Source organism: Papio anubis, chromosome 11 (genome assembly GCF_008728515.1).
Source record: "Papio anubis isolate 15944 chromosome 11, Panubis1.0, whole genome shotgun sequence".
Lineage (NCBI taxonomy): Eukaryota > Metazoa > Chordata > Mammalia > Primates > Cercopithecidae > Papio > Papio anubis.
The window spans coordinates 9,449,347-9,465,273 of NC_044986.1; the positions used below are offsets into that span (position 1 = coordinate 9,449,347).

A 15,927-nucleotide genomic window follows, 5' to 3' on the forward strand; every position below is an offset into this window, starting at 1 on the left:
AGATCATGAGGGTGGAATTCTCATGAACAGGATTAGTGCTCTTATAAAAGAGACCCCCAAGAGCTCCCTTGGCCTTTCCTCCATGTTAGGACACAGGGAGAGGATAGCCACTGTCCATGAACCAGGTCCTCATCAGACACTGAATCTGTTGGTGCCTTGATCTTGGACTTCTCAGCTTTTAGAAATGTGAAAAATAGGCTGAGTGTGGTGGCTCACTCCTGTAATCTAGCACTTTGGGAGGTTGAGGCAGGCAGATCACCTGAGCTCAGGAGTTTGAGACCACCCTGGGCAACGTGGTGAAACCCTATCACTACTAAAATACAAAAAATTACCCTGGCCTGGTGATGCATGCCTCTAGTCCCAGCTACTCAGGAGGCTGAGGCACGAGAATCGCTTGAGCCCTGGAGGTGGAGGTTGCAGTGAGCCAAGATCGTGTCACTGCACTCCAGCTTGGGCTACAGAGTGAGACTCTGTCTCAAAAAAAAAAAAAAAAAAAAAAAAAGATATGTGAGAAATAAATTTCTGTTGTTTATAATCTGGTACAGCAATTTGAATAGACTAAGACAAGTACTAAGTACCAAATGAAAAGGCAGTATTTTGCAGTGCCACCTGTCTGTTAGATATCAAGTATCCATATATGCCTGGCTTTGTTTTCAGGCTCACTAATCTTTGTCATTAATGCATTTTTCTACCCATGCTTGAAATATCTCACTTTCTTAATTACCGTAGGTTTATAACAAATCTTGACATCTGGTAGAACAGGACCCATTCTTCTTTAAAAGTTGTGTTTATTCTTGACCCATTATGTGTACTTGTAAACACACACACACACATTTACATCATGTAGTCAAGGTCTACAAAAATGCTCTTGGAATTTTGATTTAGATTTGCATTGATTTTACGAATCAATTTGGGAGAATGAACACATTTACAGCATTGACTCTTCTAATCCATGAACATGGTATATCTCTCCACATATTAGACCTTCTTTAATATCTCTCATAGAAATTTATCTCTAGAGGTCTTATATATCTTTTAATAGATTTACCCTTTGATACTTGCTATTCTGTGATACCTTTAATTTCAATTTTCTACTCTTTACTGGTAGACTACAGGTGTATAGTTAATTTTTGAATGTTGATTTTTATATTCAGCAATCTTGCCAAACTCTTATTAATTACATATTATTTGATATTTAAGTACAAAATCATGATTTATATGAAATAATGACAATTTTGTTTTTTCCTTTTCAATTTTTATACCTTTATTTTTCTTTACTGTGTTGGCAAAGACCTCCATTCATAAAGAATAGATCTTCCTTGTAGGTTTTAATTCTGCTTTTGTATTTTTAGTTTTCTTGCTATTTGGCCTTATTTAAAATATTTTTCTGTTTATCCTTTTCTTCGCTTTTTTTTTTTTTTTTTAATGGCAAGTAGAGGCCATGACTCTTGGATTATACAAAGGATGAACAGTGTCTGGGTGAAATATTTTCCTAGCTATCACATCAAGTTACTTTCAAGGTCACATTATTTCTCTGAGTGTTTTGGATGGTATACCTCCTTTAACGTTCTTTTGGTGGAATTTTTTGTTCTGCACAGACTGTACATTAGTGTTCATTCTTTATTTATTTTTCAGTGAGGCAAGATTCAGCCAGATTTTCTCCAGGAGGGACAGTCTAAGCCTTTTCTCAGATCTGTAAATGTTGACTAGCTCAAAATGCAGAACCTCCAATACAGCAGAGTTTCCAGTTTCTAGCAGCCTTTTGTCTTTTATATATTTTTGTTCTGAGGTCTCAACTTCAGTCCTTCTTCCTACTTCCAGCCAGTAACCATTACTCCTGCTTCTCCTCAAAGATAACCACCATCAGATACAACTTTTGCCCGTTTTGAACTTAATATTGATAGGATAACACATGGTATGCTCTTTTGTGTCTGACTTCTTTTGCTCAATATGATGTTTATGAGATTCATCTATGTTGTGTATCACATAGTTCATTTATTTTTATTGATTTATAGTATTCTAGTGCATGACTATACTGCAGGTTATTCATTCTCTTGTTGATGGGCATTTGGATTGTTTTCAGTTTTTGGCTATTACAAATGGTGCTGTTAGGACTATTCTTGAATAAGTCTTTTGGTGTATATGTGAATGCATTTTTGTTGCATGTATACCTATAAGAATTGCTGGATCATAGTGTATGATTAAGTACTGCTGGAGATTTTTCCAAACTGATTGTACCGGTTAACACTTCTACCAGCAGTGAATGAAAGTTCTAGTTGCTTCACATTCTTACCAGCATTTGATATTGTCAGTCTTTATTTTATTTTATTCATATTGGCTGATATCTCATTGTGGTCTTAATTTGCATTTTCCTGATGACTAGTGACTAATGCTTACTTACCATTAGGATAACCTCATTTGTGAATACATGCTCAGTTCTTTTGCCTGTTGTTTTTCTTGTTGATTTATAGGAGGGTTTTTGTTTGTTTATTTGTTTTTCTTGAAAATACAATGAATATGAGTCCTGTATCAGATACATGCATAGTGAATATCCCACTTCTTGGCTCACTTTTAACTCTAGTAGAGGTGTCTTTTGAATAACAAATGCTCTTAAATTTAATATAGACCAATCATCAATATTTTCTCTTGTGGTCAGTACTTTTTCCTTTGGGCTAAGAATGTTTTTTGCCCACCCCAAGGTCATGAGATATTTTCATGTTATCCTCTAGTGATAAAGTTTCTTTTTACATGAACATATTTTCATTAAAGTAATCTGATTTAAATAAAAACATTAGGGAAATAATAGTGCAGGTAGTACACGGATGTGGAAAAATTTATGAAGATAATAATTGGCAAGTGCTTGAGGGTTGATAAATGTTCTTTCGAATCAATAATTCCTTTTTTTTGAGCCTTATAAGCAATGTATAAAGAATAGTGTTAGTTTTCCATGATGATGCAGACATAGGGATTATCAGTTATACTGGATCATAATGCAAATTCATTCATTTGGGAACATTGGTTGGGCATTGGGATGAAAACTTGTCATTGCTGCTCTTGAGGCTCACAGCCTGTTCAGGGAGACAGACTAAACTACCACGGTAACAGTGTGGACTTTTCCTAGGAGGTTAGGCTAAAGGCAGGAGTGAGTAGGCTGAGACGGTTGAGTGCAGGGGAGGAAGTCTTGGGAGGCTTTTCAGATAGAACAGCCCCTGAGCTGGACATTTAAGAAGGAGGTAGGTGATCAGAATCTTTGAGGCTGAGGCTCCAGGTTGACTCCAGATCTCAGCTGCTGTAGCCAGCGTGGACTGGAACCTAATTCTTTGAGAGTATCCTCTGTTGGATCCACTGGGGTCTGGGAAAGAAAATCTCTGAGCTTGTGTAACCTCACAGGTAAAAGACCCCAGTCAGGTTTGCAGGGACTCTCTTCTGAGACTGGTTGTCTCAGAAGAATCACCTGGGAACTTCAGACCAGTGGTGGGTTCCTTTGCTGTCCTATTGATCAGTTTCTGGGAGAGGGGTTAGGGCACCTTTCCTTTAAGTTTCTTTGAGATTCTGATGCTCAGTTGGGGTGAGAACTGCTGTCTGGAAGAGCTCAGTGATGAGGGTCTGAAGGATCATCTCTCCCGTGGTGGGTGTTAAACAGCTTTCCAAGGACAACTAGATAAGGCTGAGATTGGCTAAGAGATTTCCCAAGACCCAGAGAGACACCTTGTCCCTCAGGGAAGCCAGTGGTATCTGAGAAAGGCAGAGAGCTACTGCAGACAGATTTTCAGTGCACTGGGAAGCTGCCTCCACACTTCATTGATCAAAGGGAATGTCAAGTTCAGAAAGGCGAAGGAAAGAATTCTGTTAAGTCGAAGCTACTCCATTTATAGGCAGCAATGAAAGCAAAAGTTCAGGAAGGCTGTTAGCTTGTTCCTGGAAGCGCCCATCATGTCTTGAGGCGATCACAGCAGGCCACAGGGCCTTGGACTCTGAACTCTGCTCTGCCAGCGGGAAACGCCTGTCTTGCCTCCAGCCCTTTTCCTGGTGTGACCCCAAACACCACCAAGCAACTTCATTTGTGTTATGCTCTCGAGTTTTCAAGTCAGATGGAGATGGTGTAAAGATTATGCTTGAGCTTTTATAACTCAGACACCTAATGGCTATTTAACGGTGTTCGGCATCCCTGAGTCTCAGCGACGATGAGCGACGATGCCCATCTCTTGGGGTCATTGTGCAGATTCAATGACAGGAGTCTCTAGCTGGTCTGTCTCGCAGTAGTTACCTGCAGGTTTTCCTTGGTGCTCCCCAAATCACTACACTTTTAAAATAATTTTCATGACATGACTCCATAACAACCCCCTATCCCCCAGACAGATTTGGAATACTGAAGGTGGGGTGTTGGGGTCGATGCTAGATTGAGAATTCTTACTTATATGCTATATTCTGACTGTGCCCTGGAATTTCTGGGTCACAAAGGCCCCCATGATCTTAAATGCAACAGACATTTGCAATTTGTTCAAGAGTTGCTGTGCATAGATGGTAATGTATGGTGGTGATGATGACGATGATGAGGACTAATGAATCTGTGCCAGAGGGCAGATGTCTCTTTGGTAAAGTATCTGTAATGCAGAGACTGCTAGCAAGAGACAGATCTAAGGCAGTGCGTGCGTGGGGTGGGGTAGAATGAGGCAGGGGACCCCATGCTCACCTCCTGAGGAATAGAGCATGGGGCTTGGAGATGGCGCCCTGCTCAGCGTGGTGTGTTCTCAGAGAGCCTTTTCTCTTTAAGAGAAAAGCAGATTCATCGTGGATGATTGTCACTCTCCTTTCCTCCAGATTGTGACACATCTCTGATCTCTAATTAATATTTTCCTGAAGTGTTTTCACACTTTTTTCTGTGTTCTCCTCACCCACATGCTTCTCAGGATTAGATCCTTTTTTCTTTCTAGAAGCAACAGAAACTTGATTTAATGGTAAAGGATGAATTTTATTCATTTTAGGGGAGGAACGGGGAGCTCGTCTTGAGGCTGTTGGAACAAATGGGCTCAAGAGTCACTGAGTGATTGACGTTGGAGCCTGCTTCCCTGCAGCCTGGCTGGGAACCCCGGCAGAACACTGCTGAGGGATGAAGAGCTGCCAATGAGTTTCCCACTTATTTCAAGCACTCTTTAAACCTAGTAATTATATCATCAATTGACATTGTAATACAAATATGTTACAGTTCCAACAAAGATTTTTTTAAACTCTCTGATTACAGATATTTAAATTAAGCTTCAAAACCTTGTTTCTCCTCCGTTTTGCTTAGTCACCCATGCAACAGTCGTGTCTTTCTCAGTAATGTTTTCTGAAGGATGGGGAAAAGTCCTAGTCCTTGGAAGTAGTATTGTGATTGACAGTTCCTGGGACCGGGAGCAGATGTTTCTTTGAGAACTTAAAGTCGATGGAATTCTAACCTCTCGTTCTAACTTTGTTATGCTTTTGGAGTTCTTTGGCTGGCAGTGTTCTCTGGGCTCATTTTGCGGGAAGTGCCATGCAGTCCTCAGTGTTTGCTGCACCCGCCGGTCACGTGTCTGGTTGCCTTTGTGTCTATGTTTCTGGGCGCCGTGATTCCAGCTGTTCTTTCAGTAAAGGCTTATGGTTATGGTGGGAGTAGGGCACATTTTCTGAATACTCTTGTGTCTGAAAGAGCCCTTAATTACCATGACAATTACCGTGACTATTGACTGTAACTTAGCTGGTAGTGGCTTCCAGATCCCACTTTCTTTTCCTTCAGCCCTTAGAATGCACAGGTTGCTGCTGCAAAGTCTTTGCTATTCTGATGATCACGCTCGGTAATCTCCTGGCAGTCCTAGACAAGCCTGGGACTGTGGCTGGGAGACAGTACTTGTCTTCTTTCTGCCATCTCTCCCTTCCTTTGAGATTTCTGGTTTTGAAGACATGGAGGTTTCCTGGATGCTGGTTCGTTCATGCTGCGGATCTTGTCTGGCTGCTGATTGCCTCAGAGAAGCTGCCTAGGGGTTACAGTGTTAGCAGCAGTTCCCCATGGTGGCTGGGGTCCAAAGACCAGGGTGCAGCCCAGAGACTGAAGTGCTGACAATGATGTCACTTCAGGGACCAGGAGTAGCCTTGGGCACTGGCCTAAGGGAGTGGGAGCTGCTGCTTTCTGGTGACTTGTTTGCACTGTGCTCCCTTTGGTCTTTGTCAGCCCAGGGTGCAGCTGAGAGAGGTCTCATCCACTTTTCAAGGCCTCTGCAGGCCTGGGAACTGCAGATGTTTTCAAATGTTTTGCTCTAGCCCCTGTGGCTCTGAGACCTCCAGACCATTCTGCAGGTTGAAGATTCCCCAGCCCTCCTCTCTCCGACGTGGCTCAGCATGCTTTGCAAGTGGTTTCCTCATCCTACATAATTCTCTCCCCACTGTAGTATTGTTCCCCTTAGCCGGAGAACCTGAGGGAGGAGCAGGTCACTTTATTCATTTTAGACATTGAGTAGACCTGTCAAAAATCTCTAGATGGGCCGGGTGCGGTGGCTCACGCCTGTAATCCCAGCACTTTGGGAGGCCAAGGCGGGTGGATCACCTGAGGTCAGCAATTTGAGACCAGCTTGGCCAGCATGGTGAAACTCCATTTTACTAAAAATACAAAAATTAGCCGGGCATGGTTGCGGGCACCTATAATCCCAGCTACTGGGGGGGCTGAGGCAGGAGAATTGCTTGAACCTGGGAGGCGGAGGTTGTGGTGAGCCAAAAGTCACACCATTGCACTGCAGCCTGGGTGACGAGAGTGAAAATCCGTCTCAAAAGAAAAGAAAAGAAAGAAAGAAATCTCTTGGATGATGCTCTCAGGGTAGAAAGAAAAGAATAACAATGAATCAGGTTGAAATATTCTGAAATTCATCAGAGTGAAGTATTAAGTTTGGTGAATATTTCAATATTCTATATTTTGAATTAATTTAGAATCTTTAAAGCAAAAGATAATCTTCCTATCTTTTATTTTCTAGTCCTTTACTTCCTGTTCTTTAGCGTAGGAAAACCCTGCCTTTTTCTAAATGTGGAGATTCCTGTGTCAGATGTTCAATATAAGTCTTTAAGATGTTCAATATAAGTCTTTAAGATGGGCTTGGGAACTTTTCCTGGGATGCTTTATTCTGATATGGGATTTTTGCCTTGTTGATCTTTGCATAAAGGTATGTGGGATAGTGAGCTTGTGCTTAGACTACTTTATTCTTAAACTTCTTTTTAACTTAACAAATGTTATCAAGTGGGGTTTGGTGAAGGGGGGTAACTCCCAGCTGACTCAGTGGGTAGTTTTATGTGAGCCTGCAGGATGCTGTGCTGCGGGGCATGGCGCCCTGCGTTAGGCAGGGTTGCAGTAACATTTGTGAATTGCCCTGATGCTCATGGAAAACAGGGTGAAGTCAGAGTGAGGCAGATGTGGGATGGAAGGAAGGAGAGGAGGCTATCAAAGGGAAAAATAAAGAATGGAAGATTGGTGAAATGAGAACCTTCCAAGTGAAGCTGACACTACTGCTGTGTGCCTGACTGATACTGCGGCCTCTGCCACACGAAAGTGAGGGGACAGAGTGCCGAGGAAGAAGTGGTGACAACCTTGAGGAGATTCTTTTGCAGCAGACTTTGGAAGATGACTGGGTATTTGCTTCAGCTGCAGATTGCAGGCGGATTACTCCAGCTGCCGCATTCACACCTGCCTGAAGGGAGCCACCAGGTTTCTGAGGCCTGCCCGCCACGTCAATAGGCCGGTCTCCAGACAAGCAAGTGGTCTGAGTTTAAACTTGTTTTTTTTTTTTTTTTTTCCTTGAGACAGTGTCTCACTCTGTAGCCCAGGCTAGAGTGCAGTGGCATGATCTCAGCTCACTGCAGCCTCCGCCTCCCAGGTTGAAGCGATTCTCCTGCCTCACCCTCCCGAGTAGCTGGGATTACAGGCATGTGCCACCACACCTGGCTAACTTTTATAGTTTTAGTAGAGATGGGGTTTCACCATATTGGCCAGGCTGGTCTCGAAATCCTGACCTCAAGTGATCCACCTGCCTTGGCCTCCCAAAGTGCTGATATTACAGGTGTGAGCCACTGCGCCCAGCCCTGAATGTAAACTTTGTGCATGTCATTGGACGCCAAGTGGTGTAGACGGTGCCTGTGACACCTCATAGCTGAGGTGTGGGCTGAGAAGGTGGATTGTTACAGGGAAGGGGAGGGGCTCTCTTAGGGAATCAGTCTGAGGGTGATGAGCCTGTGCCGCAGCAGGGGAAAGACTGCCCTCGGGGAGGTGGAAAGCAAAGTCCAAACAAGGAAGGAAGGTCTGGACTGAGAGAGAAGAAGAGAAAGAGCAGAACATTGTGTGATGGAAACCAGGGCCATGCGTGGTGTGGGGGTGGAGGAGTGGCTGAAAGGGAGAGACTGCGGGGCCCAGTATAGAAGAAACAGAGAAGAGGCTGAGGAGTCCCAAAGGGCCACAGAGTGACCAGGGCCACTGTGAATGAATGGAGTCAGGAGCAAAAATCCCAGGAAAGGAAGGGAGAGAGGAAGCGGAGATGGAGGTGTTGCCCCTCTTGGGGTTGGCCAGTAGGAGGAGGCAGTTGGAAGAACTGATAACTCAGAAGCTGGACGAGCCTGCTTGAGCTGTGTTCACACTCAGCTCTGGGCAGCAGATGCAGATGCAGATGCCTGTCCCGTGCCCCATGTCGGTCTGGATTTGGCATCCCCTTGTTTTGCTAACAGCACCCTGATCCCAGTGGGCAGCCAGGGGACCAGGCGAATCAGGCCCTCTCTGGAGGCACGCGTGAGGTTGAGTGGAAACTCAGAGGTGTGATAGCAGGTGGACAGTGCCATTGGAATCCACTGTTCTGCTGCCTAGATGACGGGAGCTCTGTGCCTTTCCACCCGCACGTGTCCTGTGTCCCGCCTCTGTTCTTCTCACTTTCTGCCATCCCTGTCATTTCTCTAGGGACTTCCCTTCCTGTCTAAGTTGGCTGTGGTTGGTTTCTTACAACCAAAGGGCCGTCGCTCACCCACGCGGATCAGGAACGCTGTCTTTGCCTTTCAAGGACTTTGTGTGTTCTCTGTGTGGAATCTCTAGCTTCTTTGTAAGTGGCACGGGCAATGGAGAAGGCTTCCAAACCAAACTAATGGCTCTAAAAATAGCATCTTCTAATAAGGACAAAAAATCCCAGTGTCAGAGCATTGGGTTCCTGTAAGACCACATTTGCGAGCAGACCAAGTTCGTGTGTGTTTATCTGGGCTCCTCCCGCAAAGTCATCATCTGTGCTGTGGGTGGAGGGAGTGAAGTTATTGGCTTCGCCATGACACCATCACAGGAGTGGACAAGAGTGGCTGTTAGATGTGGCAGCTGCCGGCACTGCTGGCTGCGGGAAACTCAGCCTGTGAGAGGGCAGGCATTGCACTTTTCAGTTGCTATTAGATGTGCAACCATGAAACACCTCACTTGTGGGCACTTTCTTTTCACCCCTTCTGTATCTTGGCAAGAGGATGTGACAGAGCTTCTGTCTATTGACAGAAAAGCAATTTTGATGGATATGTAATTTTAGTCAGGTACTTCCTTTTTTGAATTAAAATACTCACATGCATAGGAGTCGTTGTCTTTTTCTGGAAGAAATGTTTTGAATAGCAATTATTGTTGCTTTATTGAGCTGGTACATGATCTATGTATGTCTGCCTGTCCATCTGGTGGGCTATCTGTCCATCTGTCTGTCTCTCACTTTGACTGTATAAATGATATAAATAAAAGTGGCTTTGCTGAAGGAAGTCCATAGAATTTACTGCCTGCTGTGTCTTCTGCCACCAAGGAAGAAGCTGGTGGATGGGATTTCACCAACATGGCAGTGAAATAGGTTCGTAAGATGACAGCAGATCCTTTTGGTGTTTCTGGTGCTTGGTTATGTGGGACTGTTGTGGGCATGTATTGAGCACCAGGATGTGGAGGGACAGGACCTGTGCCTGGTTCCCCCCATCACGGTCTGAAACTCCCCAGGTCCCTTGAACCCTGAAACCATAGCTGGCAGAGTAAAGATAAATAGAGGCTATTCCCAGGCCACCAGGAATCGCCTGATAGAACCTGCTGCCTAGCCAGCTTGGTGTCACAGTCAGTTGGTGGGGTCTCTCTCTCAGTGGGTGGGGTCTCTTGGTGGGCAGGGTCTCTCAGGACAGACTAGTTATTCCTGAGAAAGCTGACTGTGTCTAAGGCAGGACAGGCTGAGACCAGGTGATGGGGAAAAGAGCAAGGAGTGAGCAGGAGACGAGGATAAGAATGGGGCACAGAGGGGCAGCAGCCCCAGCTTAGGGAACCCAAGAGCTTGAGCCAGAGCCCAGGCTCCTGGGGCCAGGCTGCAGGATGTCCTGGAGTCCAGCCTCTCAGAAGGGACAGGAGTGTAATGGGTCAGTGGTCTTGACTCTCAGAGCTTGCCCTGGATTCTGACGAGGCCCTCTGGTGGATACCAGTGACCGCTGGGGACTGTGAACTCCAAGAGGAGAGTGGCATTTGACAGAAAGGGCCCATTGTCCTGAGGTGAGAGTGGAGGGCACGGGCCCAGGCTCCCAGCTGTCTCAGAGAGTGACGGGGTGTGGGATTATAACCTGGGCTCAGGGGCCAAGCTACGGAGGTGCCAGACCATGAGAGGGGCAGGGTGGGGCTGCTGGGACAACATGAGAAGGTTCTGTGAGGAGGCAGGGCTGTTGGAGGCGCAGCAGTGAGGATTTCTGAGTATGTAGTGTGAGGATTAACCTTGCTGGTCAGCCACTTGAAGTCCATTTCTAGTAGGCAGGATGGAGAATGACTCTATGAACATGCGGGACCCAGGAAATACCACCACATGGGTCAGATTCATGTCCTTCAGGCCTGGAAGGTGTGAGGGCCCTGGGGAGGGAAGGGGCATGGTAACCAGGTTTTCCTCTGTGAGGTCAGCCTCAGATGGTTGGCATGCCTGCTGCACAAACGCCCTCAATGCGGGGCCCCCCAGTTCATTGTGTGGCCCCCACTCGCTGCATGGCCTTTCGCATTCACTGTGTGCACCCTTCTGCCTTCACTAAACGCTCCCCCACTCACTGTGGTGGGCGTGCGGGCAAACAGCAGCCCAGGGGTCAGGAGACCCATTCTGGATGCTGCTGTAAACACTGTCATTCTTAAAGACAATGGGCTAGGCTGGGATGATCAATCACTGGTGTTTTATTCCAGGGGCAAATGGCGTTTACTAGTCGTGCTCCACATTATCCATTTTGCAGAGAATGGAAAACAATAGACTTTTTTTTCTACTTATATTCCTCTGCTCATTAGCATGCACAATATAAAGGCCAGAGTTGCTGAAGCAAAATCAGCAGGTTCTGATTAATTTGCAGAGCTCCAGTGATGCTTCCTGACTGAGTCACGTTGGGGAAGGATCCTTAATTGGGAACAGCCTCAGACAGTAGCATGGACAGCAAAAAAGAAGGAATATCAGAGCAAAAACACCCCTAAAGCAAATGCCAACAAGAAAGAACATAGGCTTAATGTTGACAGTTCAATCAACCATGTCTGGAAAGACCGGGCATGCCTGTGGGTGGCAGTTCAGGGGAAAATGGAAAAGCACGCGGCCAGATTTAGAAAATAAGAAACTCATCCCTTTCAGCATCTGTCCTTGTTTTTAACAAGCATTGTCCTTTCCAGGTTGCCCACCTCTTGGTCTGGAAACCTTAAAAATCACAGACTTCCAGCTCCATGCCTCCACGGTGAAGCGCTATGGCCTGGGCGCACATCGAGGGAGACTCAACATCCAGGTACCTGGCCCTGTGGTTGTAAGGATTTTGACCGCCTTGTTTATTGCTCTGGTTCCTTGAGCTTGGGTCAGGCAATGCCCAGGATTTAAAATGCATTAGCCTGAATTCTCACAGTAAGAAAGGATATTGCTGAATGATCCTAATTTTACAGTGAGAGCTCTGAGACTCAGGGAGGCAATGTCTTCTCCAACGACTGTCGTGAGTAAAAGTGAGACCACCAGTACCTGGACCCAGGTTGTTCCTTTTCCGCCTTTTGAACACTTCTCTTCCACATGCTGTTGGTCTGGAAAGGACAGGAGGAGAAGGTGGAATGCCTGGGGCATGGCGGGGCAGAGCCGTGGCACATGAGGCAGTGGCATTTGTCTTCCCTTGCCTCCCTGCCAATGCTTCTTGTCTCTGCCACACACACATCTTCTAGGCTTTCCTGTGGCTCCCTCCATTGCGTTCCCCCAGGTCAAGCCCCAGGCTCCTGGGGCCATGCACATTCTGGCTGGTCTCCCTCTTGGAGGCTCAAAAGCCTTTCTTAACTTGGGCCTCAAGAGTGTCAGGCCTCCCTCTCTGTCAGTCCCATCAGTCCAAGGTCTTGCTCCAGGAAAGTGAGCTCCTCCCTGCACACTCTACATGCCATGCAATTCTTGACTCCAGACCCTTTCTGTAGCAGGTTCCCCTGCCAGAAACTTCTACTGCCCAACCATGCCCCACTCACATGAATCCCACCTGATCCATGCGTGAGATTCCTATTGCTGTTGTGACAAATAAATGTAGCCTCTTCCCACAAATGTATTCTCTTACGATTCTGGAGGACAGACGTCTCACTGGGCTAAGTCAAGGTGTGCAGGGCTGTGCTCCTTTCTGGAGACTGTAGGGAGAATCAATTTTCTTCCCCTTGTCAGTCTTGAGAAGTTGCCCTGTTCCTTGCTAGTGGCTCTTTCCTTCTTCAGAGTCAGCAAAGGCAGGTGGAGTCTTCATGTGACCATCTCTCTGGTTCTCTGTTCTGATTTCTTGTTCCCCTTTTGAGGATCCTTGAGATTACACTGGGCCCACCTGCATAGCCTGGGATCATCTCCCTTCCTCAAGCAACCTTCATTCCATCTGTGACCCTCATTCCTCTCTGCGGTGTAATCTAATATATGTGCAGGTTCTGCGGGTTAGAGTGTGGCCATCTTTGGGTAGGGAGTTATTCTGCCGTCCCATCCCCAGGGCCTTTTTTCCTGCCCCACCTCCTGCCGATCTGTTCTTTCTCAGCTTAGCACTTGATCTCTGCCGTCCCGTGTGGCTCTCTAATGGCACCGTATTCTAGTTTTCTTTCTAGAGCTCTTCTGTGTGGGGAGTAGTTTCCAAGTCCCTTTGCACATGCACCATCTCTGGTCTAGGGAAGGAGGAGGTTCTTTGCCCATGGTCCTGAGGGCCATCAAGGGTGCACTCAAAGCTAATGGCTTCCAAGTGGCAGAGCGGACCCCTCACTCCCCCAACAATCTGTATAAATGTGCAAGGGGCTGCTGCTGTGCTGGGAACTGTGTACGAACAGATAACGTTCCTTCCCAGGGAGCTCATGGGACTGGGGACATCTGAGCCAAGCTCTGACTCCAAGCTTTGCTGTTTCTCCAACCCCACCCCTCAGACTGCACCGCATCAAACAGACTTTCGAACTGTTTAACCTCCGCCACTTTTTAGTTCAGAGGAATTCAGGTAGAACATTTGTAGAACTAACTTTAATGAGATCTGAAGGTTGGTTTATAAATACTCGTGTAAAAAAAGAATAATAACTATTAAGAAATATTTGGATGTGCACAACTGTCAACTGCAAACAAATCTCTTATGTTTTGTGAGAGGATGAACACATGAGCCCTCAAAGCTTGAGCCGGAGCTAAGTTCATGTTCACACAGCGCCTCCAGTACCCTAGAAGGGGATCCAGTCCTCTGAGGAAATAACGGTCAGGCCCAAGCAGGGTGTGTGCAGCCTGTTTTGTGCATTCATCAGGGGAGATGTCATCTGATGCTTTGCATGCTTTCACTATAATTGAAATTATCTTTTGAAAAAGAGAAAGTGTCCATGTTTATTTGTGCTTTTGGTAAAAAATTAAAAGGTCCTGTTAATCCTAAATGTGTTGGGGTTGAATGGGAAGGTTGGGGGGCATGGTGTCTGTGTCCCTTCAGTTGGGAATTCCACCGGCAGAGTGCCAAGCAGGGTGTGCCAATGAGACGTTGTAGGCAGGCATGCTGAGTGCAGACCTTGGCCTTGACATTTCTAGATTGGGGGCCTTTGGAACAATGATCTCATGTCTCTGAGGCTCAGTTGCCTCATCAGAAAGACGAGAGTCCTGATCACTCACAGGGTTCCTTGAGTGGTGACCTTAGGTGACTTCTGATTTTAAAACATTCCCTGGATCATCTCCTTCCTCTGTTGAAAGGCTCTGGTGGCTTCTACTTACCATATGAGGAAAGTCCCAGGTTGGCCCTGGGTGACTGGGTCCCTCTCTGAACCTTCATTTACTTATTTCCTTGGGTTTTATCTGTCCCTTCCTTGTGAGTAAGCCCCATGTTAGATGTGGCCTTGTTTCTCCTGCTTGCCCAGCCCCTGGTGTGCAGAATAGCACCTGCAACATGGGAGGTGCACCGAGGACATGCATGGAGACCTGGCTCAGGTGCAGATGGTGTTTATTCACTGACCTGCCTTTGCTGGGCTGCACAGGAGCCTTGCTGTGGATGGGGTGTCCAGCAGGGAGCAGCTGGCGAGGCTGTCCTCACTTCATCTTCCTGGCTTCAGGTAGTCCTTCACCCATGGGAGGCCCACCCCAGGCAGATGCCAGGCTCCCCTCGGTGAACGCGTTGACTGAGTGCACTCCCCTGCCTGTGGTCGGGGTGAAAAGGAGGCTGTGTATGGGAATCACATCAGTGTGAGTTGTCTTTATGGGTTTTTCTTTCTTCAGTGGTGTCTTATTTACCCTGATGCCTTCTCACAGGAAAGTCTCCGTACCTGCTCTTAGACTGGGAAGTTGCTGCTTTAACAGCCAAATCTTGGCCTGCCATCCCCAGCCTCTGGCTCTGACCCCAGTCAGGTACCTGGTGTCAACCCCAGAGAGGGCAGCGTCACTTGCAGTGTGTGTCTGTGGGCTTCGACATACAGCCCCAGTCCCCCATAGGAAGCTCACCAGGCTAAATCGAGGTGTCAGCAGGGCTGTGCTCCTGTGCCCGCTGGTGACACAGGGAAATGGGGACGAGGTCAGCCCACTTTTGTGGTTTGTGTCTTCCAGAGCCAGTGCCACATGCAGTGTGATTCCACTGTCACAGGTGCATAATTAAAGTCAGTGTGCTCCAAAAATACATCTCCCCACACAGAACGGTTTGAAATGCAGTTTAAAAATAACCACATCTTGTCTCACATACGAGTATTTTGTAGGCGTGTTGAGCTAATGGGATTTTGTGATCGAGAAACACCAAGATGTCAGAATTAGAAACTGTGTTTAATACCCTAGTGCAGGCTGTGAGGTGGTTTAGCCCAGCGCTGTGCCAGCCCAGGACTCTATAGGCGCAGATGTGGCTGTGGTCCAGGCTGGAAGGCATGGGGCTCACAGGCTGGGATGCTGGTGCTGGTCACTGCTGACCAGCCGTGTGGCCTTGGGTGAGATGCCCTCATTCTCCGAGGTTCAGTGTCATCATCAGAAAGGTGCAGATCCCACTGCTGGCTCTGCCTCCTTCATGGTATTGTGAGGTTCAAAAGGAGTAAAGAAAGAGAATTGCCTTTGGCATTTCTCAAATGCATATTCTTACCCATTAGCATTCAATCTTGCAGCAGACCATTGTGAGGTGCCTGCTATGTGATGGGCACAGAAAGGGCCACGACAAAAAGCCCTAGGAATTCTCTGCCTTCAAGATGCTTCAGTCTCTAGCAAAGGGAGAGTGGGCATCAGCTCCAAGCATTATTGGCACAGTGCTAAGTGCCTTATGTGCGTGATTTCATTTATTCCTCCAACATGGAAGACAGTCCTGTTATTATTACCTCTGCCTTATAGAAAACAGACACAGGGAGCACGGAGTGACTCAGCGCACATTTCGCAGGAGAGGCAGATTAAGAATCCAGGCAGCTTTAAACCTTAAGTTGTTGATCCTAATGATGCCATAAAACTGCCTCCCAAGTCAACAGATAGAAGTGGTGTAGGT

The 15,927-nt window shown here is 46.7% G+C and overlaps 1 protein-coding gene across 2 annotated transcripts in view; it reads left to right on the top strand.

Annotated features, from left to right (window-relative positions):
* The window catches only part of CPXM2 (carboxypeptidase X, M14 family member 2), a 146,261-nt gene that overhangs the window by 17,243 nt on the left and 113,091 nt on the right, over positions 1-15,927 (top strand). For both annotated transcript variants that reach the window (XM_003904374.5, XM_009215569.4), the window contains one exon: positions 11,657-11,766. In XM_003904374.5, the coding sequence (XP_003904423.3) occupies positions 11,657-11,766 (110 nt within the window). The remainder of the gene's footprint in view (positions 1-11,656; positions 11,767-15,927) is intronic.